Source organism: Chamaea fasciata, unplaced genomic scaffold, assembly GCF_029207755.1.
Source record: "Chamaea fasciata isolate MVZ Bird 193981 ecotype frontalis unplaced genomic scaffold, bChaFas1.0.hap1 SCAF_12, whole genome shotgun sequence".
Lineage (NCBI taxonomy): Eukaryota > Metazoa > Chordata > Aves > Passeriformes > Sylviidae > Chamaea > Chamaea fasciata.
Window position 1 is genome coordinate 18,208,928 of NW_027094097.1, and position 25,178 is coordinate 18,234,105.

At 40.0% G+C, this 25,178-nt stretch overlaps 1 protein-coding gene across 1 annotated transcript in view; it reads right to left on the minus strand.

Moving 5' to 3' along the window:
* Positions 1-25,178, minus strand: part of PEPD (peptidase D) — a 140,706-nt gene that overhangs the window by 53,336 nt on the left and 62,192 nt on the right. Inside the window, exons 10-11 of the mRNA XM_066194888.1 lie at positions 7,499-7,567; positions 759-836 (exon numbers count right to left, since the gene is read on the minus strand). Of these exons, the coding sequence (XP_066050985.1) occupies positions 759-836; positions 7,499-7,567 (147 nt within the window). The remainder of the gene's footprint in view (positions 1-758; positions 837-7,498; positions 7,568-25,178) is intronic.

Sequence of the window (25,178 nt, forward strand, 5' to 3'; positions counted from 1 at the left end):
TTCGGAGGTGAAGTATGAAAGTTATGATCTGATACATTAAACATCAGACAAATAGATTGATCTTTCAAATTATGAGAATGTATTTGGTGCTTCCATTCACTCTGCTTTTACCTGCAGTGGTACTGCAAAGCATGTGGACATGTAGTACACATAGAGAAAACTTTTTAGTATTTGCAGCTGTATTACACATCACTAAACTCTAAGTAAATCTTCATAGGAAGTTTTTGGCACAGCACAGAACTAGAAACATCCTTTCCTTACCTGAACTGAGTTTGATCTCTCCACATATTCTAATCTCTACTTTCTTGTAAGGGTGTCTGTGTGCACACAGGCATTTGTAAGATCTAATCCATTCTGCAATGTGATGCAATTCTCTACAAGTAGCCAACAATCTCGTGATCCTCCACCCCACCACCAGAGCTGAGGTTTGGATCTGAGGCCCCAGAGCAAACTCAAATGACAAATTTTGCAATGCCCTTGTACTTAGAATACAGCCATATCTTAAACTAAATTCTAAGTGCCCCTGGTCCAGAAGTGTTTGAAAAAATATCTCCTTCTCCCTTTCAACTGGAGATGCAGGGGTACAGGACCTTTGGAAGAAACCAGAATAATTTGGCATGCAAAGGTACATTCTATTTTAAAGATTTAGACTTTTTATCAGTATGCAGTCATCCTTTTTCTAAGAGTACATACAGTTCCTGTATGGAAACAATGGTAGCAAAACAAAAACATCAAACAAACTCTAACCCTTTACTTACCATAAGTCTCCATCTTCAATAGTCCTGTCATTCGGGGCTCCAGCATGGCCATAGTGCAAAACAGAGGAGTTCTCCCCACTGATGGGCAAAAAAGAAAATCAGCACAATTAGTGGAAGAAGAAACATTACCACACACATTCACACAGCAAGAAGGAACACTGTAAGCATCAGTGTATTCACATAAAAAGCAGCCTGGGAGAGCTGTCAATCCCTGCCCTGGCTGCAACAGCTACCCCACCAGCTGGGCAGCAGAGATGGGCACGGCACAGGAATTCTGTCCTCTGGCTGTAAGACAGGACCATGCTGCAGGAGGAACATGGCACAGTTCATATGAATATTTCCTGTGTCCGTGACAGTGCAAAGGAAAGAACTATGCCCAAGTAATTTTTCAATTTACACCCATTTTTATTTTCTGGTGGATTTTTGTTTATATTTTGTTTAATTTTAATTACTTAGTGCTATTTTTCCCTATTCGAGGTTAAGTAGTCGAAGGCATGAAACAAACTAACTTCCACTGGAGTAAAATGTGGCATTTGAAACACTCTAGGAATCACTGGTGCTGAGAGCTGTCTGAGGGAACAGCTCCAGTTCCCCTCTGGCACAGCTACAGGTGGTCTCTGCTGGAGGGGATGCACTGCTTGGGGAATATTCACAGCTTGCAATGCCAGCAGCAGGAGCAGGTATGAAAACTGACACTCTCTTCTTACCTGCTGTTGAAAAATCACATTGCAAAGAAAAGATTTTTATTCCTGGAAACCTTTCAGAGTAAACTGCTGATTCACATGAATAAAACAGCACCAGAGAAGGATGGACACTTGTTCTGTGGTTCTAAAGTTCCATGATCCACTAAGTGACCTACATTTGACCTTGGCATCCTTTCTTGCCTACTGATATTCCTCTGGGTCTATAAAATGTCAGTTAAAAGGCTGATAAAGATCTCAAGCCCTACCTATTTTTACTGTTCTCTTCAGATGGATGCTCTCACTTTTTTCTCTTCAAAAAGCTGGAAGAATTATATCACATCCAAAAATACACATGTTGGGACAGGGTTACTGCAGCTTCTCTCCAACCCCTCCAGCTCACTTGCCAGCCTGTACCTCAGCTTTCATCAAAACCTTTCATTGGTCACCCTGCTAAAATTTAGTTCTTTCCAGCTGTGATGCTGGAACAGCTTTGTATCTTGGATGACAGGAATCTGAGGCTCAATTTCAATCAATCTTTTGTTGTATCTGGAGTAAATGTGACATCTGACATACTTCTCATATTAGACTTCTGATGTGTGCAATTACAAAAACAGTGAGCATGCACTGTTTCCAAAGGGAGATTACCTTCAAGATACATGAAGTTGTGATATTAGATATTTAACAGATCATCAGTCATTTAGATAATTTCATAAACAATGATTATGGAGCAGAAAGCAGTAAGTTTCTGCAGGCTTTCAATCTAAACGGCTGGACTGTGTCCCTGGAAGAATTTAAAAATGTAGCTAAAACATGTAGCTGTGGCACTTGGGGACACAGCTGAGCAGTGAACCTGGCAGTGCTGGGGTCATGGATGGACTGAATGATCTCAGAGGGCTTTTACAACCTGAGTAATTCTACACTGATATTTTGAAAACAGTAAGTAATCATTGTTAACTATTATTTAGCATATAAGAATCACAATGTAATAAGACAGTGAAAGGTGATATTTCAGAATCTCGGGGATGATTTTCTGATACAAGTGTACTTCATAAAATTATATACACTCCAAACAGAAAAAAAATAGAGAAGTCAGAAGTTGTTAAATCAAGAGTTAAAAAGCCCCACAGAACTGAGGCTGCAACACATTCATTTTGTGATGCCGGTCCAATGGCTTAAGCAGTTTCACAACTGGCTGGATGGTTTTTCCATGCTGGATGGTGGACTTGAAAACCTCTACTGCTGTGCTAAAAACGGATCTGTATACAAGATGAAGACAGACATCAGCTTCTTTCTGAGATGTTCTGTCTCCTGGGCACTGCTGGAATATTTTCTACACCAGGACACTTTCAAAATTAGTTTGCTCTATCTGAAGAAAAAGTCTGTAATAGGGCAATGGAGTGCGAGCAAAAGAAAAGGTCTTCTGTGGCAGGCTCTGTGTCCAGTGGGAGCTGAGCTCCCAGCCTGAGCTCTCCCACCAGGTGACAGAGGTGCAGACTGCTCCCACCCCTGCACTGCAGCATCACTTCCTGCCTCCAGAACTGCTTCCCAGGTGGAGAGCTAAAATTTTGGGAGGATGCCATGCGGAAGCAACTGGAATGACCTTGCATGGCATTGTTTGGTGTTTAAGGAAAAACACAAGAAATAATATAAACCCACCAACAGCTGGCACGCACATACATACTCCACAGCAGTTTGTCAGGATTTTAGCTGCAGATACTATTCCTTATCTCCCTCCAAAACTGGGGACAAAACAGGAGAAGCAAACAGCACATGCACATATTTATGATCAACTTTTGAAAAATCATCATGAACCTTAAGGGCATGACTCCATGCTTATGTATTTGCAGACAGCTCGTTTACTTATCAAGATATGCTGGCACCCTCAGTGACATACACCACACCAGTGCATAAATAAGTCATATACTCAAATTTGACAACTGCACAAACACTTCCAACAAAACTCATTGCAAATAAAAAGATGAGGGGTTTCTTTTGCACGTTTGAATGTAAAGGGTTGGGTTTACAAAATATTTCTGTTAGGCTCAGCGGCAGCTGTGCAGGGAGCTGAATGAAGGCTCTGTTTCCCAGCACCGTTGGCATTGCAGGCTCCTGCTCAGTCAGGCACAGCTTGGCTCTGTCACACACACATGGGATCACAGCACACACAGCACGCTTGGTGCTGAAGACCAGATCTGCACACCATATGCACTTCAGGGCTCTGGCTGCTGGGATTTATTGGCATGAGAGGGTCTGCTCCCCTGGGAGTGGCTCTGGGCAGGTACCCTGGGCTCAACACCCATCAGCAACGACCTGCTCCTGAAAGCTCTCCCAACTGCTTTTCACCCAAAACAAATCCAGCATGTGCACTGCAGGACTGAACCCTGGCTCTGCTCTGAGCAGGCTCTGCAGCTGAGGATGAGTGGGAGTGCTTGACTCAGAAATGCGCTACTGACCCAAATGAAGACAGCAGTATGGAAACCTCCAGCGGGTTCCTGCTAAGAGGAGCATCTCCAATCTCCCCTGCAGGGTGCATTGCTACCACTGCCCTGAGATGAAGGCAGGAAGATGCTTCTGGAGCAACGCTACAGAAATGATGTGTACCCACAAAGAAAATGCTACAGTTAGCCAGAAATCGTTCACAATGATTCAGTAAGCCTTTCAAGGTGGCTTTAAAACAATAGAAACAAAACCCCCAGCCACTGGCAAAGCAAATGAGCCTTCATGTAGAAGCTACTTCTTCCTATTCCAAGAGGCAGCAGTTGCAAGGCCTAGCATTAGGGCCCCAAACTGCAGTTGAAGATGAAGTGCTGTGGGGAGGGGAGGATCACTGGCTTTGCTGCTCTTTTCCATCAGCACCTCTGAAAACCACCACACGTGAGGATGCCAATGCTCACCTTCAGGCAGCCAACCTGAGAAACCCTCCAAGAACTTTCTGTGTATCCATTCTTATTCCTTTAATAACTTGCTTCTAACTGGTGTGGAAGACACGTTTGTTACAGAAAGAATTGAATAAAGCAGCGGAAGAGCTGCAAATTAACACCACTGAGAATGCAAACTGCGGTAAGAGATTCTGATTACTAGCAAAGGAAAACAATCCCCCAAGGTGCATTTCAGACCAGAAAGCACCCTGAAAACAAATTATTAGAAGAAAGGGAGAAATGTCAGCAATATTTTAAGAACAGGACTATGCTGAGCATCAAGCACTACAGAAAGTGTAGCTAGTAGCTCTGTACTAAGACCATCTGAAGAAAAAAAGAAAGACCATTGACTAAAACTGGAACCTATTTCCATCATGACTTAAATCATCACAGAATCAACACAGAAGAAAGCATTAACCCTTCTTGCCACTTTTTTGTCTAATGCATGAAATCTTAAAAAGTTGTACTGAAGTGAAAGGAAGAAAAGTAGATTCAATAACTATCCCAATCTGGTCCAAAAAGCTTCACTTAAGGCGACCCTCAGATAGAAGAAGACGTTTCACTGCACAGTGTTATTCTTAATGACTGATAGCACCTGATGAGAGCTGTCATCTGCCCAGAGACATCAGTCAGGAAGATCTGAACCTAAGACCAGAGAGAAACAAGCAGCAGCTGTGGTTTCTGTGGTGGTTCCAGAGACACCAATGCCTCCACCATGACCTAACACCAGCTGGAACCTCTGCACCTGCTTCCCAGTGGATGCCATCCACCCCAGCACCACCAGGACACTGGGAATGGATTAACTTTGTTTTCCCATTTGTAGAAATGATTCCTTGGTACCCTAAGGCACTGCAGTGAATAACTCATTAGCATTTGGACACTACTTGGAAGCAGCACTTTGTAGATGAGTGCTAAATATATCCAAGTATGCTTAACAAACGCTCCCATCCTCCTTTCATGACACTTAGTGACGTCTGCACTTCAAACCACTCCCCGGTGACAACATTTGAAAGTGTCACTGACTACAGGACTAATCTTGAAAGGTAACACCCTGTCACACTCATCAATGTGTGTTATTATTCTCATAATAACAGTGAACACATTAAGCATTTTTGGTCACACCAAATATTCATTTAGCATCTCCTCAAGAATGTAACACTGCACAGGGACAGCAATAAACAAATGTACCCATCACATGACAAGTGATTTATTTCTGTACTGAAATATCACATTGATTAGTCCTGATTTCCAGTTTAATCAGCATATTTTTGAAAAAATGTAAATAACAAACTTGTTTTTTATTTAAAAGGATTATTCTTTTCTATGGAAACTACTATCAGGCCTGTAATCTAAAAAGGCAAGATCCTGTCGAAATATGCCCATTTTAAGTGTTCAGGAAAATACAGAATTCAGCATGAATAGAACAAAACATTCAAAAATCCTAATTGCAAAAGCTATTTTTGGCTGTAAATGTAGTTAAGTGAAATATTTACAATGCATGACATTTTCACAGTATTAAAAAAATTTGCCATTATTATGTTAATTGAATTCATTCACTTATTAGGAGCTGGCTTAAAACTGTTAATATTATTCATTCTCACTTCATCAATCATAGTCAGAACATAGAATACAAAGAGCTTTATCTGTAAATTGCTCTCGTGTAATATTTTTTTTTTAAATCAAGAATGTCTGCACTTTTAATTCCAGTGGTAGGATACAATGCCAGCTCCTAACGACAACAGTGAGTCACAATGTTGTTTGGATCTTGCATTCCAAAGACAGCCCCTCTCTATGTTTTAAATGCTCCAATAGCTTAGAGGCAGCTCTAACACCACCCCCATGCCCTGCAGAGCAGGACAGGATGCCCAGGGAGCTCCTGACAGCACCCAATTCTGAGCTACTGTTGGACCTTTCCTCCTCCAGGGTTCCCCAAGATGTGCAATGCAGGTCCTGGGTTCTTCAGGCTTGTTCCCACAGGTCACAAGGACCCACTACACAAACACTGACTGGGCATTTCTAGAGGTTTACCAAAGTGATCTGACCAGCAGCACCCAAACCAGATCCTGCAGCACAGCTTCTGATCCACTGTAAGTGAATGTGAAGTCTGTAAGGCTGTGAAGAAGCATACCATCACTGTCTGTGACAAAAGCTTAGAGATGGAGTCTCATTTCACTGGGATGTTAATTCTCAAGTTATACAACGGTACTTAAACCAGGAAACTTTTCAGACAATTCAGATACACAATTTGCCATAAAACTGCTCATGCTCCTGCTGCAATTTTGCATATAAATTGGAAAACTGCATTTACAAATAAGCAATTGAGTAAAGTGCAGAAAGAAGTGGTGCTAATTGTTCTTATTACCTTCAAAGCAATATAGCATTATTGTCATTAACATAAAAATCATCTTTTGTGAGTGGATGTGACCTCAGTGTAGGGCAAATGTTTCTAAGCAGCAGCAGAACAAGTGGAACATATATACCAACATATATGGCTCATCTAACTGTCATACATCTCTGATTAGATTAATTCCACTAAGTAAGATTAATCTCTGCATGAAGCACACAGCTGTTCTTCAGCATGTATCCCACACTGTTCTCTTGTGCATTTCTACAACCGCAGGGAGAACTTTTATACTACTTTCCCAAATTCAGTGACCTTCAACACTAGCTGTTCAGCAAGAAGCAGAGAGAGTAAAAAATTCCAAATTCCAATGATATTAGTTTAATTGCATCCTGATCTTTGAGACAAAGAAATTTGAGGATGATAAGAAATACCTGAAGTGTATTTCAAAAAAGTATTTTTGAGCAACACAGAATAGCTTAAATCCCTTCTCCATGATGCTATGTAATAAAAAAAGCCAAGTGCAGCACAGGGGTGAGCATAAACACAGTCTTGGCAGCAGCAGCAGCAGCAGCAGCCATTGGGGAACCTCTGGAGTGCAGCAGAATCTATTACCAAGTTATGTCTTCAGGAGATGGTAGCCACCTACCTGTCTTGGTCTTTTCCAGTGAAAACAGGCCAAAACTCATTCTGGGGGAATTTGCAAACCCATGACATGCCTAAAAGGATCAATTTTACAAATATCCAGGGGGAACTGATTATAAAGATCACACAGTTGAGTGTAAATCATCCTCTTACCTGCCACAGATGCAAGTGTAGGAGGTGTGGCGCATGCCACCTCGAGTGTAGCAGTAGTGCTGGAACAGGCTGCAAAGAAACAAAGGGGGTAATTAATGATTTATGCAAAATCACTCCAAGACAGGGAGAAAAACAAGTTCTGCTTGAGTACAGCTGTGTTGGTGTAAATCCCCAGCTGCCCAACAAGGCTCTCTGCCCATTTCTGCTCAGCTGAGCACTCCAATTGCCCCCCATGCAGAGCTCAGCAGCCCTGCAGAGCTGCACGCCATCAACACACACAGAGCCATTAGGCAACTCTGCAGCAAAGTGCTCGAGTGCAGCTCAGTGACGTCAGATGGCAATTGCTTTCCTTACAGCTCAACACCAAGAGGGAAAGTACTGTTGGCAAAAGAGAGTTCATCTGACCACAGAAGAAACAGGATGGTAACAGTGAAAAGCTGGCCAAACTCTCCGAAGTGGAACTGAGAAAAGCACAGCATTGCTGCATTTCAGGCAGGTACACAATGTCATCCATGATCCCTCTTTTCAACCCTACTGCCCTCAATCTATATCATGTAGATTCAGGAAAAGTGAAGTCCAACCAGCCCTTCACGGAGGAATGAGCTTGCCAGACTGGTCAAAGCTCTTCAAAATAATTTCAGCAGAAGCCCTCTCATTTTTACCACCTCACAGACACCTTCTGCTGGAAGCTGAACTAAATATCCCCTAAGCCTGATTTGCATCTGACTGTGCTGTTCACCCTCCTCTCCAGACAAGCCAGCAGAGCTCTCCCTTCACATAAAACCAGGCACTTTCTGCATCACAGTCTGGGCAGGAATGGACAGCCTCAGGTTTCCTTGTCTGTAGTACAACAGACACAGAGAAAACATAAGACTCCATTTCAGACTGTGGAACCTAAATACCTCTATGATCTCTTCCTGTCCAAACATGGGGAAAAAAATTAACACAAACTCAATCCTACGAGCAAAAAGATCATGTGGTACCATGAGGCCAAGTCTCCTGCAGCCTCTAAAGGACAGTACAACGCAGCATTGTTTGCTCTGGTGTGTGCTTGGGACAGGAAGGGAGAACAGCCCCTGGAGCTCCTCCTTCACTGCCTTCCTGCTGGAGGAGCTGTTTGGCCTTAAAAAGCATTACAGTATTTTCATCTTCACTGTCAAAGTCCCCTTCACATGAGGGCAGATGTGCCCAAAGCACAATTAATATAGGATTAGGTGCTTTACGAGCTAAGCACATATCATGGATCCTTTTATTCTTTTTGAAATATGCTCTAGTTACAATCCAATTCCCTGTAATACTGAATGAATTCCAAAACTTCATTTCTTGTAATACTGAAATCATTTCATTAACACAGAGTGATAATGGTGCTATTCAAAGAACAGAGATGTTGTGATTTTGTCCTTCTTCAGCAGCAAGCCACAGAACACAATGCAAATTCAAAAGATATTAAAGACATTACATGCTTGTAAATCTAAACTGGATTTTAAAATTACACAAAATGACAGTGTTTGAAGAGAAACAAAAGAAAGCATACAAATTAATCACATCTGAAAAAAGAAAAGCTTCCATTTACAGACGCAGTAGAAGGACACCCTGTTTATAAGATCTCTTTTCTGTTCAAAATACTGTGGTGGTTTACAAGGCAGAAAACACTAAGTTTGTTTTGGGCCATAAATGAATAACAGCAATGAGTAGGTCAAACGCCAGAAAAGGTAAGGAGAAACTCTGACATGGTGAGAACCCAGCAGAGATATCACTAAATTGAGCTAATAAAATTTATCACCCACACTGTAATTTTTTCTGACAAAGACATTCTTTCAGGGAAATGGACATTTCATATGGAAACATTTGCTTGCAGGCAAGGTTTACTCTGTAAGACATGACACTATTCACAAACATTTTGCACAATAATTATCCTGTTTTATGTGTATAATTACATTTTAGGAAGCAACTTTTAGTGTTTTACAGACCCTTCACCTTAAATGATTGAATAAACTATGTCCTCTAGACAGCAACTTTCAGTAATCTTATAAAGAGCTTAAAAATGAAATGTAAAAATGAAATAATGAAGGCTCTAAACATCTTTCCATCATCAGTGATGCAGGATAGCAAGGTTTATTTTTCCACATGACAAATGATTACATATTCATAGTTGCAATTAATATGAAACTATGCAGCCAGTAACAGCAGTCACCTCTTGCAGTACTCCCCGACTAGCAGTAAAAATCAATCAATAAATCAAGACAGCCTTTGTGTAATCCAGCTGTTGACTGAACTTTGTTTCTGTTTTCATCAAACATCGTGGACTTCCTTTTAAGACTAAGAAAGACTATCTATGTGATTGAGCTGGTGACGGGACAACTTTGCCAGGTGATGAGTTTCCTGCTAGTAAAACTACTCACATCACTTCTCTGAATTTACTTTTTCAGAGTATGACTTCATGCAATTGGAAAAAAATTCAAAATTTCCATCAGAGACAGCCAACACCCTTGTATAATATGGGAGAGATAAATGAAGGACTGGATATCCCTCTGATGACAAAGGCTGGCCTTTCAAACCTACAAAGTGTGTATGTAGAATTGGTGAAGGTGCCAAGACTTTGTAGGTAAAGTCCCAATTCCACTGAAGTTAATGCAAACTCTGCCAACTAGACTTCACCATATCAAGACTTCACTGTGTACACTCTGTAAGAATCTTTAGCTATAAGAGGAACACAAAAGTATAAAGTCTGAAATAGTTGGATGGAATATAATTTAATCTGGCACTCTGCGTGCATTGCAAATCTTGCATCCTGAACTTCTCCTGGTCTTTTGGATAATTGAGGAGGATAAATGTGTTCAGCCAGTTTAATGTTGGTGCTGGATGCTCTGCCCTGCGCTTCTAATGCAACCAACACAGGTGCACAAATGAAGCAGCTCCTTCTCATCTCCTTGCAGGGGTTTCAAAGCTTCCTGCCATGTTTTGGGCAGGATTTCTTCAGAGGCCAAGTGCATCACCATGTAAGTATGGCCTCAGTGGTGTACTTGGCTTGTCACATGTCACCTGCCAAATGCAGACAGCTTTGCTAGAGCTAGCATGGGCTGTGCATTGCTTTGGACACAATTGGTTTGTTGCTCTTGCTGTGTAGAGGAACATCCTGGGTTTGGTGCTCTTTTTTTTTTTCCCCCCAAAACCATCACTTCTTTTGACTGACAATATGCAAAGAGTTAAGGCTGTTTTAAAAAACTCAATGTTTTTTCCATCAGTTTAAAAAAACCCCAGGTGTTAGTCACCATCAACTCAAGTAAATCGACATAAGTGCACCTCCCCTACTTGCAAATTTTCTGAGGCACAAGATGATGTTAACCCCACTGCTCTGCTGAGTCTCAACTGCCTCACTGACTGCTTTAGAGAGGAGAATTCCCCTTTCAGAAATAATGGGTTATTCACCGGTAGAAATAACAGAACAAGTATTTACTTGCAATGTTTCAGATCCTATGGAGTACTGCACATATCCAAACAAACCTCCAGAATGCTTGAAGACTTCAAAAGAGCCTAAAAAGCATTAAAGTAAAATCTTCTACCAACAGTCTTTCTGACAAATTATCAGAATCATTCTGACAATGATGTTTGTGTTTCATGGCCACCTTTGGTCCAGTTTCTACTGTTATCTAATGCACATTGACAACTACAATCATACGAGTGCTATGAATGGAAACTGCATTAAATAAGGTAGTTTAATGTCAAGAGTTTTCCTAATTTTAAGTGAATTTACAGAATACAGACATATAAAGCAGGAGGAATAGAATTATCTGCATTGATTGCTCTCACATTTTGCTTATTTTCAGGTATTCCTCATCCCTAGAATACAACATATCCAAACACACTCAGCAGCGTAATTTTTATTTCCCAAAATAAGTACATAAATAATCTCTAATTTTAATTCTTATCATCAGCCCTTCTTGAGTTGTAAGAAATATTATAAGAAAGCAAAATTTGCATTTCTCAGCTATTCACTCCTGAAACCAAGACACTTCTCCATCAAAAAGGTTCAAATTTTAAATAAAAATCCAGTTGAGCATTTTCACCTGTATCTTACAAATCCAGAAAGAAATGCAATTACAGAAAGCATAATAAACATGGAGAAAAGAGAGATACAGAAGGAACTAAAAGCAGTAAGCATATCTGAGCAATGTCTGACAAAAAAAAGATTTAAAACCTGGCGAAGTTTCTGTAACACTGCCCAAGTCATTCCTCAGTGACATCTTCTGAAGGTCCCACACCCTCAGTCACTGCAGCAAAGTGCTGCAGAATGAGACATGCACATCACCTTAGGCTGCAGGGACAATTACTCATCCCAAGGTTTCTGATGAGAAAGAGAGAACCACTAAATAATGCTGTTCATTATTCCCAGACACTGCTGTGGGTACTGGTAGCTCAAGAACCTGATTTTTAGGTTGTGTATCAGAGAGCTCTGCTGTCAACTTGCCCTGTGAAGCAAACAAGAACAGAAGAGACAAGGACACTTGTAGGTCATTATCTCAGGATGGTGTTTATACTCAAAACATGTATTTGAGAAAGTTGCCTCCTAATAAAAAGAAACCTTTGTATACTTCAAAAATAGTATTCTTTGACCATAGCCCCTGAGAGTTGCCTTGAAATGCAAGCAGGTGGGTTTGAACTACAAATTGGAAACCACAGTAACTTAAGAGAGCTCTGGACAGAAATTGTAGGATTTTCCGTAGTTCCTTCTTTTATTTTTTTGACTACAATTGGAAGATGTAGGTGAATGTCTATCAGTTATCTGTGCACTGAATTGCTTTGGAATTACAACTAGAATGTGCCCTTACGCTTTTGCATGGTGTAAATATGAAGCATAGCCATGATTCAGGTTAAAATCCAAAGCCTTTCTACGGCGTTCACAGAAGGCCGAATATTCCAAAGCTGATCTCCCTAGTAATACCAGGACTGAAAGCCATTGTTTTGATCATTTAGACACATGAAATTCCCCACATAAGAAAGCTGTAAAGCCCATACCCCACAAAACTGTTGAGCCACAGTAAATATAATTTGCCCACGATTACTAAAGCATTTATACTTAACATCAAACCAGGCTGAAAGAAACATGCTCAGAGGTTAGAAGACAAGGTGTCAGTAACAGCCCATCAGTGAATACAGGAGCAAGGTGAGCAGTGCTTCCTTTAATCCCACACTAGACATAGTGACGTTCTTAAAAACAGAGCATTTCTCTGTGTTAACCTACTTACTCTGCTAATGTAATTTATTTTCCATGGGCAACTAGATGCTTAAAGGCTTAGCCTATCTAATCCCATTTTCATTTCATTCACAACAGCACACTGCAGTACTGCAAAACATCTCTGAGGTTGTTTTGTTTTGTTAAACAGAAACAAGAAAACAGTCAGTCCTTCATTGCAAAAGGGTAAAAGAGAGTGGAGAAGTGTAGGAGGAAAAATCCAACTTACTATTAATGAACAAACAGTGGATTACTAACTCACAGTCAACAAGAAAAATAGCAATAAGCAGATGAGCAAAGTTATTCAACACCTTGGAGATAATATACTTCATGATTTAGGTCTGGAAATTGTTTAGAACAGAACTTGGACACCCATGAACAATACGAAACAAAACCACTTCTGTGCATCAACTTCTTAAACTAACTGGTTACACTACTCCTAATGAAAATTTTAGATTAAAATCCCTGGCTGGGTTATTTTGCATGCTCACACAGGAGAGCTGCTGAAGCTTACTATCAACCAGAGACAGTGAAAGAAGCTACACTTTGAAGCATCTCTTTCTACAATTGTCCCAATTTGTATCATGCACAAGCAGAAATAATGTGTGATTTTTTTAAAAAAAATGTTGATCCTTCTGAATTCTAACATCTAGATTCTGTTCTCATTTTTGCTGTGTTTTCTTTTAAAAAAGTTATTTTTCATTATGTGCAGCAAATACTACATAAAAATAGCACCCTAAAATGGTATTTGAGTTGAGCAGGGACAGAAGAAGTGTAACTTTGGCAAGCAGGTATGACACAGGAAACTGGCAGTACATTAAAGTAAATACAGTAGAACATTTCTGAAGAAAGAGCTGTGTAGAAGCAACACAGAAGTAAGCAGGCTCATCTCTGGAATAACTAACTCATATTGGGATTTCTAAGTGTGTTACTTCTCTGTACTGAAATGGATCACAAGCCAGAGCTCAGAGCAGGAACAGAGTAAGATGACCCCAAAATCCAGATATATTTTAAGATACGAAACAACCCAGAGCAGAAGGAATACCATTCCTTCAGGAGGCAAAGCCCATCAAGGTAAAGCCATTAATACAGCCTGGAAACCAGAGACACACAAACCAGAAAGTCCATAAATAATACAAAACTTGGCACTGACACATATGTCATATATGATTTGCAATGATAGAAGGTAATTGATAATATCAGTTCAAGAACAGAGCGTTTAGGTGAGGAGTAATTAGCATTTTAATTGCATAATTGGGAATTATAAATTACCTGTCTTATGTAAAGAATAACGGAAGAGCTTATATGACATGAGCTGATAATTCATCTTTTTCCCTAAGCTACACAGGTTGGTGAATTTAGAGAATCAGGAATTGCATTTTCCTCACACTCAGAGACATTCCCTTTTTAGTTTTTAATTTCATAGCTCTTCCTTTTATCTATTCCACATGAAGAAAATTTTTCACCATCACTTAGCAAATCTAGAATTTTTGAATGACTTTTGAGTCAGAGAACATGACTCTGGTACTGCAGTAGTTTAAGATTTCCTGTGGAATGATCTCTCCTTCTCTCTTCTGGACTGATCTCAATTTTTTCTAACAGGACTGTTGGAGTTTAATCAAATTTTTTTTCTTTTTCCAGTCTGAGGAAAGGGCAAGAGCTTTCAAAGATGTGATTTTAAAGAAGTGCATATGGACACTCTCACTTGATTTTTCTTTCATCTGATCCTACACTGGTGCCACTTCTCTTTGACTGAGAATTCATCAAGTTATGCTTTTTCTCAGAAGTTCAGCTAAGCCGTTTCATTACCAATATTCAAATGCAAGCAATGATTATGTAAGCCTATAACCTCCTACTCAGCTGCTGCTTTTCCACAAGATTGGCAAGACAACGGAATGGGTACCCTAGAGATAGGACAGTTACCAAGAATGCTCTGTAAATACCACTTTTCAATAAGTCAATCTTTAAATTAACACTTAAGAAGCCTTTAAAATGTATTCAAGTATGGTTGTCAAATTACTATTCTCCTGAAACTCTTTTAACTCTACTCAGAAAATTCACCTGTCATCATTTGTCAGAAGTGATTCATCTGCATAAAACCCACTTGATTGTGGATAAAAATATTATGACTATTACACTACTGAAATCTTTAACTATCAATCCTGTTGAAATACAGTTAGCATCTCACAGTAATTGAGCTGATTAAGATATTCATAATAAAAAAGTTTAATGTCAACTGTGACAGACTTGCAAGTCCAGGTCTACCTCACCTTCTGGTTTTTGGTGGGCAGCAGCTCAGAGGCAGGAGGTGTGTGCTGGGCTGGCAGAGAACACAAACCAGGATTACCCACAGCAGGGCAGCAAGGCTCCAGCCTGGCCAAGAACCCCAGGAGGTGATGGACAGACAAAGCCTGCCTGCTACCAGAGATGGCCACGGCTGGAATTGCAGCTGTGATTAGAGCAGCGCAGGTAATGAAACCCAGCTGATGGAATGACCATGCTGCACCCCACAGAGCCACAGCCCCCGTGTGCCCACAGCAGGGAAAAGGGGAAAACCTCACTGCACTCCAGCTGGGAGGGTCAGCACTGGCCCCAGGAGCACAGGGTTGGAAGGTGGGAACTTGTCCTGTGCTGTGCTAAGCCCACATTCCATGTGCTCCTTGCTGCTCCTGCCTCCGCCAGGCTGCCTGCACCAACACAGGGCTCCTCCTGCTCTGCTCCTCTACCCTTGAACAGGAGTTGTTTTCATCCATTTCCCAGAGAGGAAGGATTTTCCAATAGTTTTCAATCTTTACTAAATACATAAATGGAAAATGGATCCCACTGGCGCACTACAACACAATGATCATTCAAGAGTCTCTGTTTTCATTCTTCCCCAAATCCAAAGACCACTTGGAATCACATCCCTTACTAACAAGGCAGAACAAAATTCTGCACTGGCCTACATTACATATTTAATTTAATATTATGGAAAGAGATGGCACAGATTTTTCTGAGACTCATTGCTCCATTTCCAGCTCTAATAACTCTAGATCACAACTGGCATATTTTAAATTAAATTTTTTGTAGTTTAAACCTATTTATCAACAGCTAATTAACGAGGTCTAAATCCTTTGATGACAGAATGATTAAACTGCATTTTAGCTAATCCATCTTTAATTAAAATGCTGCCAGCAAACCATTTCTGGATGTGTAAAAAAAGACACATTTATAGATGCTCACTCTTTAACTATGCATTATGTAAAGCCAATAATTAGAAGAACTCATAATTTCAATTATATTTTAATTACTGTTACATATAAAACATGCTTTAATAGATGTAATGCAATACATTTTCTTTCTTTACAACCCACTAATCATTCCTATTGGGGTGACAACCAAATAAAAGGAAGTTTAATACATGCGATAGTACAGGAATCTTTTTCTAGCTTTGAACCAATTCTCTCTCCATTCCTTCTTTGCAGCAGAAAGGTACTTAATTATCTCCAAATCTAAGCCACAAATGAATCCCTATAAATCCCTGTTTAAACTCTAAAAGGAGATTAGCAGTAACTGACCATAATAAAGAGAAATGCTTTATCCTTAGTATTGCACCAGCATGTCTTCAAGTTTCTTCAACTCGAAGCACAAGGCTACTAAAAGCCTGCTCATTAGGAAAAAATAGGAGGTGACAATTAACCAATTTTCCTATTTAATTCCTTTCTAATTTTCGGAAACAACAAGAGCCAAGAGAGGCTTTAGTTAATGGAGGAGCCATCAATCTTCATTTCTTTAGGGTATCCCCATGCCTCCATCTGGGAGGGGAGGGTGGTAGGTGAACATAATGTCAGGCTGCAGCCAGCTCCCCATCACCTGCATTAATGGGAGGCTGAGACTTAGAAATGTGACAGTGATAAAAGTTTAACTGTTCTTTACTATGGCTAAGTCAGTGTTCAGTGTAAATCTCTTTCCAAAGCTGGTCAGGAACACTCAATACCCCATAGCAATTCAACCTTTAAAATTGCATATTATTTCAATAGATTTTGTTTAGCTAAGATGAACTAAAACGTGATAAATTACAGTTTTTAAACATGTTTCTAAACTCTCCATGTTCCAAGCAGTTGTACATCACTGTAAACTGTTTTACAGCTTCACTGCTTGCAGTGATCTGACTGTGACATGAGGAAACCAGTAACTCTGGAGGAGAATCCTGTTTATCCACTATATTGTACTTTACAAATATTTAAAAGGGTATATTATATTATTTCTTCTGACTCGGACACGTTAAAATTGAATTTTCATGTTGATTTCTACTGTTTGGATATGTTAATGAAATTTCCGGTATTTCAGTTTATTTCAGGTTTTCTCTAAAAATATTTAACATTTAAAACACTGTGATAGTTAAGATGTTTTCACCACAGGCACATATCATGAAGTGACTGAACATACAAGTACTGAAATAACCACAAAACAAGACCTCAGCTGCTGCCTAGTTTGATTTACATAAATCCTATCCTTTCATTTCAATTTCTGACTATTTCTGCTTATAAGCAATCTCTTGGGGGCAGAGAATATATTTTACTACCTTACAAAGTGCATTGTCCATTTATATTCTGATTAAATAAGGAGAACAACAGCTTATTATGAAGAGGATATGAGCTGTATCTCCTTGAAAGAACATGTCTGGAAAGGTCATTTGGAATATCTAACAAGAACAAATGCTGATGTAGCGACGAGCTTTATCAAGGTTTATCGGGAACACCCATTACTTTTTAAAAGATTGCAGTAAATCTACTTGGAGGAGAAAACACATCTCCAAACTTAGGAATGGTACCTGACTGCTGCTCCCCCAGGACCCTTGTAGTGCCAACAGAAGTGACAAACAGACCACCAAGACTGCATCACCTCACACCCCCTGTTCTCCCAACCACATCACTGGTTTTGCTGTCTCTCATGATGCCTTGCCAGTATGAGACCAAGGACAAATAAGTTTAAGGACTGCACACACAGTAATATTAAACAAGATGATATATTCAAGAAGAAATACTTTAGCTGTTGGAAGCACTGGGAAAGGACAGTAACAGGGCCAATAGCAGAAACAGCATTATGACAGAAGCTAATCAGATATATATTGACAGCTTGTCTTACTTCCAATTTAATGCACTGCTTCATTCCAGTGCTGACTGTAGTAACTGCTTTTGTCTGAAGACACTGGCACTTTGGCCACTAAATGTTCTGATTTCCTTCTCAGTCTACAGAGACTGCCAGAGCAAGGACACAGCATGTAAACGCCAGCTGTCACCGGAGAGGTGACTAACAACTTCTTGGGAAGATACTTTCTTGGAGGAGGTTCATGCCAGGCAATTTTACTTGCCAGAATTCAGAAGCCTACAACCCTGCCTGGATCTCCCACAGGCTTTCTGGAGTAACACAGTGCATTGCTGCTTCCCCAGCAGAGAATGTGCAACTAAATATAGAAAAGCTGGTTAAGTATTTCAGAATCTTCTAGCAAACTCCACAACACTATGCAAACTTTTCTTAAAATTGCTTTTACCCTGGTCCCAGAAGCCTTGAGTAAGATGGCGTGTTTGGCTGGGTCTGCTTCCAGATGCTGTATCGTCAAAAAGAAAGTTTTCTTGGCTTGATAAATAACAGATCAGAGATGTCCTTCTCTAATCTTTCTGACCATGTTTCAAGGGTCCCAGTCACATAAAATGAGTGAATGGCTGTCCAGAGGACTACACCATTTACCACAAATTACTTCTTTATGGAAGAATCAATTTTATAGTCTCCTGAATTTCAAACACTTGCCTCTTCAATCCAGTGGAATTACTCTTTTGAGAGCCAAGCCTGAGATAGATGACTCCAAGGATCTACTCTTGGGGCTATGAAATATCTGTTGTAAAAATCTAGAGAGGACTTGTAAGTCTTTGCAAAAGACTCTGAGTAAAGAAAACATGCATCAACACTTTAACATTATATGGTGAAAAGTGTCCAGACTAATCTGTGGAGTCTCCAACAATCTTCTGTCCTGACACACCAGGAAGCTAAATTCAAGTCAATCCAATACAACCGAACCAGAAAGTGTTATCAAGAGACACCCCCTCCACGCTGTCCTGGAAACTCCCACGTGCATGCTTTTCTGCTCATGCAGGGAGAGTTTTGCAAAGCTGAACTCAAGAGAATAAAGCTTTAAATACACATTAACTGATTTCAACTCCTAAGGAGACAATATGTAACTTGGAAAACAAATACCACTGCAAGACCTGGGGAACAAAATGAAACGCATTCAGGAGAGATGATTCCAACAGCTCTTTAAGCTCTTGCAGTCTCAAGAAGAAATCCATAATACTGATCGTGATTCCCTTAATCCATGTTGCAGAGCACAAATCACCATCTGGGTGAAAGTGAAGGGAAAGTACACCCTCAACAGAATTTTCAACAATTCAAGCTGTCATGCAAGGCTTGACAAATCCATTTGCCTGCTTTTAAGTGGCACACAGAAAATTGGCAGACTCGGTGTTCATCAGTTTCTGCAGATCTACTGATCTTATTAGAAAGAATTAAAGCTGTAAAGATTGGAAAGATAGTATTGACCAACTATATATGAGCCTAACATTTCAGTGCATGCCTAAAACTCTGAGGGTGTTTCAGTTACTCCATTCATGGCAGAGCCTTCACTAGCAGCAAATTAAACAAGAATTCCAGTCCTTAGCTAACAGCATAATGTCTAGAACTGTTAAAAGAATGAAAGAGGTTTTGTCCTGATGCTTCATGTCTACTTAAAGATTGAAACTGTTTATGCCAGGATGTGAAACTGCATAGAAGAGCCCTGTCTGTGGCGAGGCACAGTCCACCTCTTGCACCAAAATGACCTAATCTATTCTCTCTACACAGAAGATTTGTCACCCACCGACCCCAGTTCCTTCTCCCTACAGGAACATGAAGGCACAAAGAAAACAGGACAACATGCAGAGGCAGCATTCACAGGACTACATCTCCCAGACTTAACCCCACAAACTTCTCTGTGCTTCCTGCTGACGTTGCTGGAGAGGAAATCACATCCCCAAAGATACAGTCACACTGCCTTAAAGCATGTCCCAGAGTCTAATGCCACATCCAGGCAGCAGTGGATTGATCTACAGAAATTCTCAACTCTCATTTCTTGCCATGTAAATCTCTGCAACAAGAATGTGAGGGGCTCCAACAGGTCACACAGGATGCCTACAAGCCACTAATTCTGCCAGGAATATAAAGTCGAAAAGACCTCTTGATTCAGCTGGCAATTACCTTTTCACTATATGCACAAGAAGAAAACATCTTTCACTGTATTCAGTAAACTAAACAGATATAAACAGAAATATGGGCTTTATTTGCCATTCCTCTCCAAGTGAGAACAGATGAAATCAGTGCTGAAACCCCACTAACAGGCCATGGACACAGTCACTCTTACCATTGGATCGGATAGGTCTCCACAAACACAAGGCAAAAAGATCTGGCTCATGCCCTGAGCACCAGGCAGAGCACCAAGAGCAGGAGGGAAGGCTAAAAGACCAGGATTCTTGAAGGCCATAGAAGGTCATCATGGAAGGTCTTCATGGAAAGTCAGGAAGCAGTGACGGCTGCTGAATTCTCTGAATTCAGGGTGGTCAGGAACTGCCCATTGGTTTGCTCAGACACGTGCATTTTCACACCTACCTTCTAAGTCCTTCCTTTAAAAAGTCTCTGCCAAAACAAGCTGGTTCTCCATATAAGAAGTGCTGATTCTGTGAACAGGCAGAATTCACCATTTCCTTTGTTTATAGTGTATATCTTATCTGTGCCCTTCAGTTTCTATTCAGTGTCATCTGGCTTCACCATACAGCTACTAAACATGTGGGACCTTTTGTTTAAGCACCCAAGTAGCCCCCAACAGAACCTGAATGTTCCTTAAAGAATTGTCTGTATTTACCAAAATGGCCACTCTTGGATAATGCTGTGTCGGCCCTCAAACTTCTCAAGAAAGAAGTGTTCCTTCCCATCACTTCCAAAATGGAGATGACATTAGAAGACATTGGCTGTGACTTTCCACACAGACATCAGGCACAGAAGTAATCCAGTGAGACATCTAAAAAACATTACCTTGGACTAGAGCCATTCCCCCTGAGGTAATTAAGCCTTTGCTCTGATGTATATACAAATGTCTCATTAGCTCTTTCTGAGAGCTTACTACACAGAGGACATGTTCAGTTGTTTGCAAACTCTCACATCTAAATTATTTCCAGATCAGAAGTGCAGTATTCTCTAGCTTTCATTTAAATTCTTCCTGCTTAAACTTACGACCTCTTTCTTGTTTATATTTAAAAAATGTTGTATTGATAGGCTCAACTGATCAAATGATCCAGATCTTACTGCTCAATTCCCATCACTTTGATAATCTACTGACTTTCAAAGGTCTACACCTACATGATTTATTGAGATCTAGAAATTTCTTCTGAGATGTCACTGCTGCCAGATTTAACATCATCTCCTTTGCAACTCCACTTGTGAAAAAAGAACAAGTGTTAGAAGATGACTCGTTCCTGACAACCACTTCTGTCAGTGAGCCAGGCTTAAATCCACTGAATGTGTACCTTATTAATATGGTTATACAGCTAATCCTCATGTTGTGTGATAATAAGTCAAATGCATTGCTGAAGGCTAAATATATTAAACATAAGCCATGGAATTAACTTTATCAACCAAATGTAAACTAAATAAAAAATTAAATACTGGCTTCTTTAATAAGATGTCCTTCATAACACCACATTAATTCAAATTAATTAAATACTTGTTCCCCACTACTGGAACTTCATATCAGCACTGTTGTAGTTGCCAAATAAGCTTTTCATCATGAATTCAGCCTGAAATCAACCATAAGCCCAGTCTGCACCTACTGGTTGCTCCCTCTCCTCCTGCCTCACTGTAAATCAGAACCAGATGATCTGTTAAAATTTAAACCATGTTTTAGAATTCCTATATTGAATACACATATGGATAGTAAAATATTTAGGACACAGTAACAGCCAACAATATTCATTCATTTCCTCATGGAACAAATGTGCAGTTTTTCACTTTTAACATTCACTGAAGAAGAAATGGAACTGCTAAAAGAGTTCTGTCTGCATCATGGCTTCATTTAATAAAGTTATTAATAAAGTCATGTTTATACATATACACATGTATACGTACATGCATATTATATATATATATGTATTGTATGTATGTATGTATGTATAAAATCTGCATTTTTAGAAGGACTACTTATTTAACTACAGATGTCAGTTGACTTTGGTAATTCTACCAAACAAACTGCATTTTCCCTTCATTTTTGAGTTCGGTTACTTTTATTTCTCCTCAACTATTCAGCAGAAACCAGTAACATCAATAAAAAAATGTCAATTTTGATCTACCTCATAAGACGCAAGAGCTCTAGATGGATTTTCAGTCAGCAGACAGGGTGAGTAGAACAGCTATTATTAACAGCCGTTAGACAGAGTGGCAGCACCAGAAGACAGCTCCCTAGATTTAGGCTGGATTAAGTGGATAGTGTACTCAGACAGACCTTCAAGCACTGTAAATAACTTTAAAACTCTACATTGTGGCTGTACTCTCTCTGCTGTCAGAATTGGTTAGGTCACATCATGAGATGGTTTACAGCAAAGTGACAAGGACTTTGCTGAATTGCAAACTGTATATGGCTTATCATAATAAATTAAAATTACTTAATACAGGTATTGGAGCAAAGGTCTACAAGAACAAGTGAGGCAAAGAAGATTGGCACAGAACTAATCAGAAAATCACTACAGAACAGGAGAAAACACAGCAGCTTTGCTAGAAAACTCACTAGCTTTAAAACAACATTTTCTGCTTCTCCACATGCTATCAAATCATTCTTTGGTGTCTCAGGTTACAGTGTAAGATGTAACCAAAAGTATGTATTCTATCACCATCTTCATAAGCTGTTAAAAGCAGGTGGGGCAGTGTTCTTTATCTCTTCCATGACCCATCCCTGATAACTCCAGGAGCTCTCTCTGCTAATGGGCCATCAAGTCTCACTGCACGAGTCATAAATTCCATCATCCCACCGTGAGATGCTCTGCCCAGAGGGAGGAACCGAGCGTTCCTATCTGGATATAATCTGAGGTTTGGAACACCACAAGCAGCCTTAAGTGGTGGATTCCCAAAGGACAAGAGCTACATAACCACCACTGGACCTTCAGAGGAACAGCAAACCCTTCTACAGGATCACCACTTCAACAGGACTGCAGCCACCATTTAATCACACTGCTACCACCATCCTGACCAACAGGGTGTCAGGTTCTATCCTGACTCTGTCAGTTTAGGCCAGTGTTTTCTGCCTTTCTTTTAATTTTCCTATTAAATTTCAGTTCTGACTCGAATCTCCCACTGGTTTGTTTTCAAACTAGTACAATTGGGTTTATGCCACCTGTATTTAAAATAGACTAGTCAAAGGGAAATAACTTTTAACTGGGCAGATACCCAAGTTCCATGATTGCTGGGGATAAATACCCAGTTTTCATGAGTCAAAGACAGGATGTCAGTATTATTCATATTAAGAAAGGAATCAAAGCAACCTGCTTCACAGCAGCGCCTGATCCTGTTCAGCAAAAGCACAGAGATCACGCTAGCATTTAACTTTCTATTTCCTTTCATTTCTACCGTGTTTGCCAATATCCATCTCAAAAATTAAACCAAAACCCCATAAAATATAGACTAGAAATAAACCAAAACAGCTACTGGCAAAGAGCTCAAATGATCACAGAAATATTGTCATTTCTTCTTTACCAATAATATTTTCAGGTCTCCCTTACAGCTCTCTGAAGTTCCAGGTTTGTATTCCGTAGCACTGCATCTTTGGAATAGATCAAACAATGAAAAAATTACTTTTATTGAAATATTTTGTATTCTTACGCTGATAACCTCCATGAACTTCAAGAGTGACAATTTGATGCAGAATTCTCCTCGTCCCACAGCCCTGACCAGGAGCAGAAGCAGGACCAGTCCTTTTGGAGGTTCCTCCTGCCCTTGCCTCTGAGCCACCCCACACTCACTGCACCAACCTGGTGCCCTGTGTGCCAAACCAACAGTGCTGCTCACCAGTTTCTTTACTGGGTTTCTAGGGAGGAAGATGGCACACAGACTGCACAGACTTCTGCTGCTCCTTTTCAACTGGAGCATCTCTTCACGCCCATCTTGCATTATTAATAAGGCTTTTAAATCAAGAATAGCCAAGAAGGTAAGAGGATCTTTTCAGAAAGCACTCAAGTATCTTGGAAATTTAGGCCCATATCCCCACAATATTATAGACTGATTCCTACTCTATCCAAAAAGATCCAGCTGGCCTTAAAAATCTAGCCTTTAAAACTTTAAATTCTACTGAATACGTGATATGGAAGAGGAACAAGAGCTCTTTTCAAAATTGAAACCAAAATCTTTCCTTACATTAACAGCAGCTCCTTTGATAATCTAAACTGAAAGGAATCCAATATATTTTTCTCTCTCTAGTCTTACTTTTAATACCCTGTTAGCTTGGATAACGAAAATAGATGAATCCATTTCACTTGCAGGTTCCCATGCAGCAGGTGAGCTCACCAGCCCCCAGCACAGCCTGAGCCTGCCTTGGGGAAACACGGCTGCTCCAGGCTTTCCCAGGTCAGTGAATGGAATTACTTCTGCTCTTCATTAGGAAAAATGGGAGAGGAGTGGCTCAGGCATAACATTTAACAATTGTGGTTACTCTCAGGGAAGAACGCAGATTTTTAATTTCTCTTTTTGAATGTTTATTAATTGCAAGTGCAAAGGGATGCCATTATTATAATGTACACAATAAGGAAACAAACTGAAGTTCCCCAAGCTATTTTGTTTATTTTCCCACTAAAAAAATCAATCCAACAAAAACTCTTCAAACTGCTACAAGTCATCTTTACCAAGTTCAGATAAGCACCTTTTTGATCACAGCTAGCCAAAACAAGACCCTGATGTACAAAGCTCACACACAGGAAAAAAAAAAACAACATTTCTTTGTGCTACTAATTTTATAATACATTTTATCATGTTCTTCTTGAGTGAGTTTTCTACAGAATCTTGCCAAACTCATTTACAAATACTCTCAGCTTTTGGGAGATAATAAAAAAGTTTCACCTACTTACTCCAGCTGCTTCCAGTACCCGCTGCAATCACCACACTGGGGTGGAACTGCAGTTTAGAGACTACCCAGACTCACGTTCCTATTCCCATCATTTACCAGCTGAATTTTGTTCTTCTTATATTCACTAATCCGTGTTGAGAATCCTTAAAAGCAAGCGTACCACTTCTGTAATTAGTAATTTCCTGAATTGTATTCTGCTTTTATTTCACCTTCTAATGACTAACAATAACTAAACCTTACCTCATAACAGAAGGCATCTGAATAGTTCAACAGAAAAC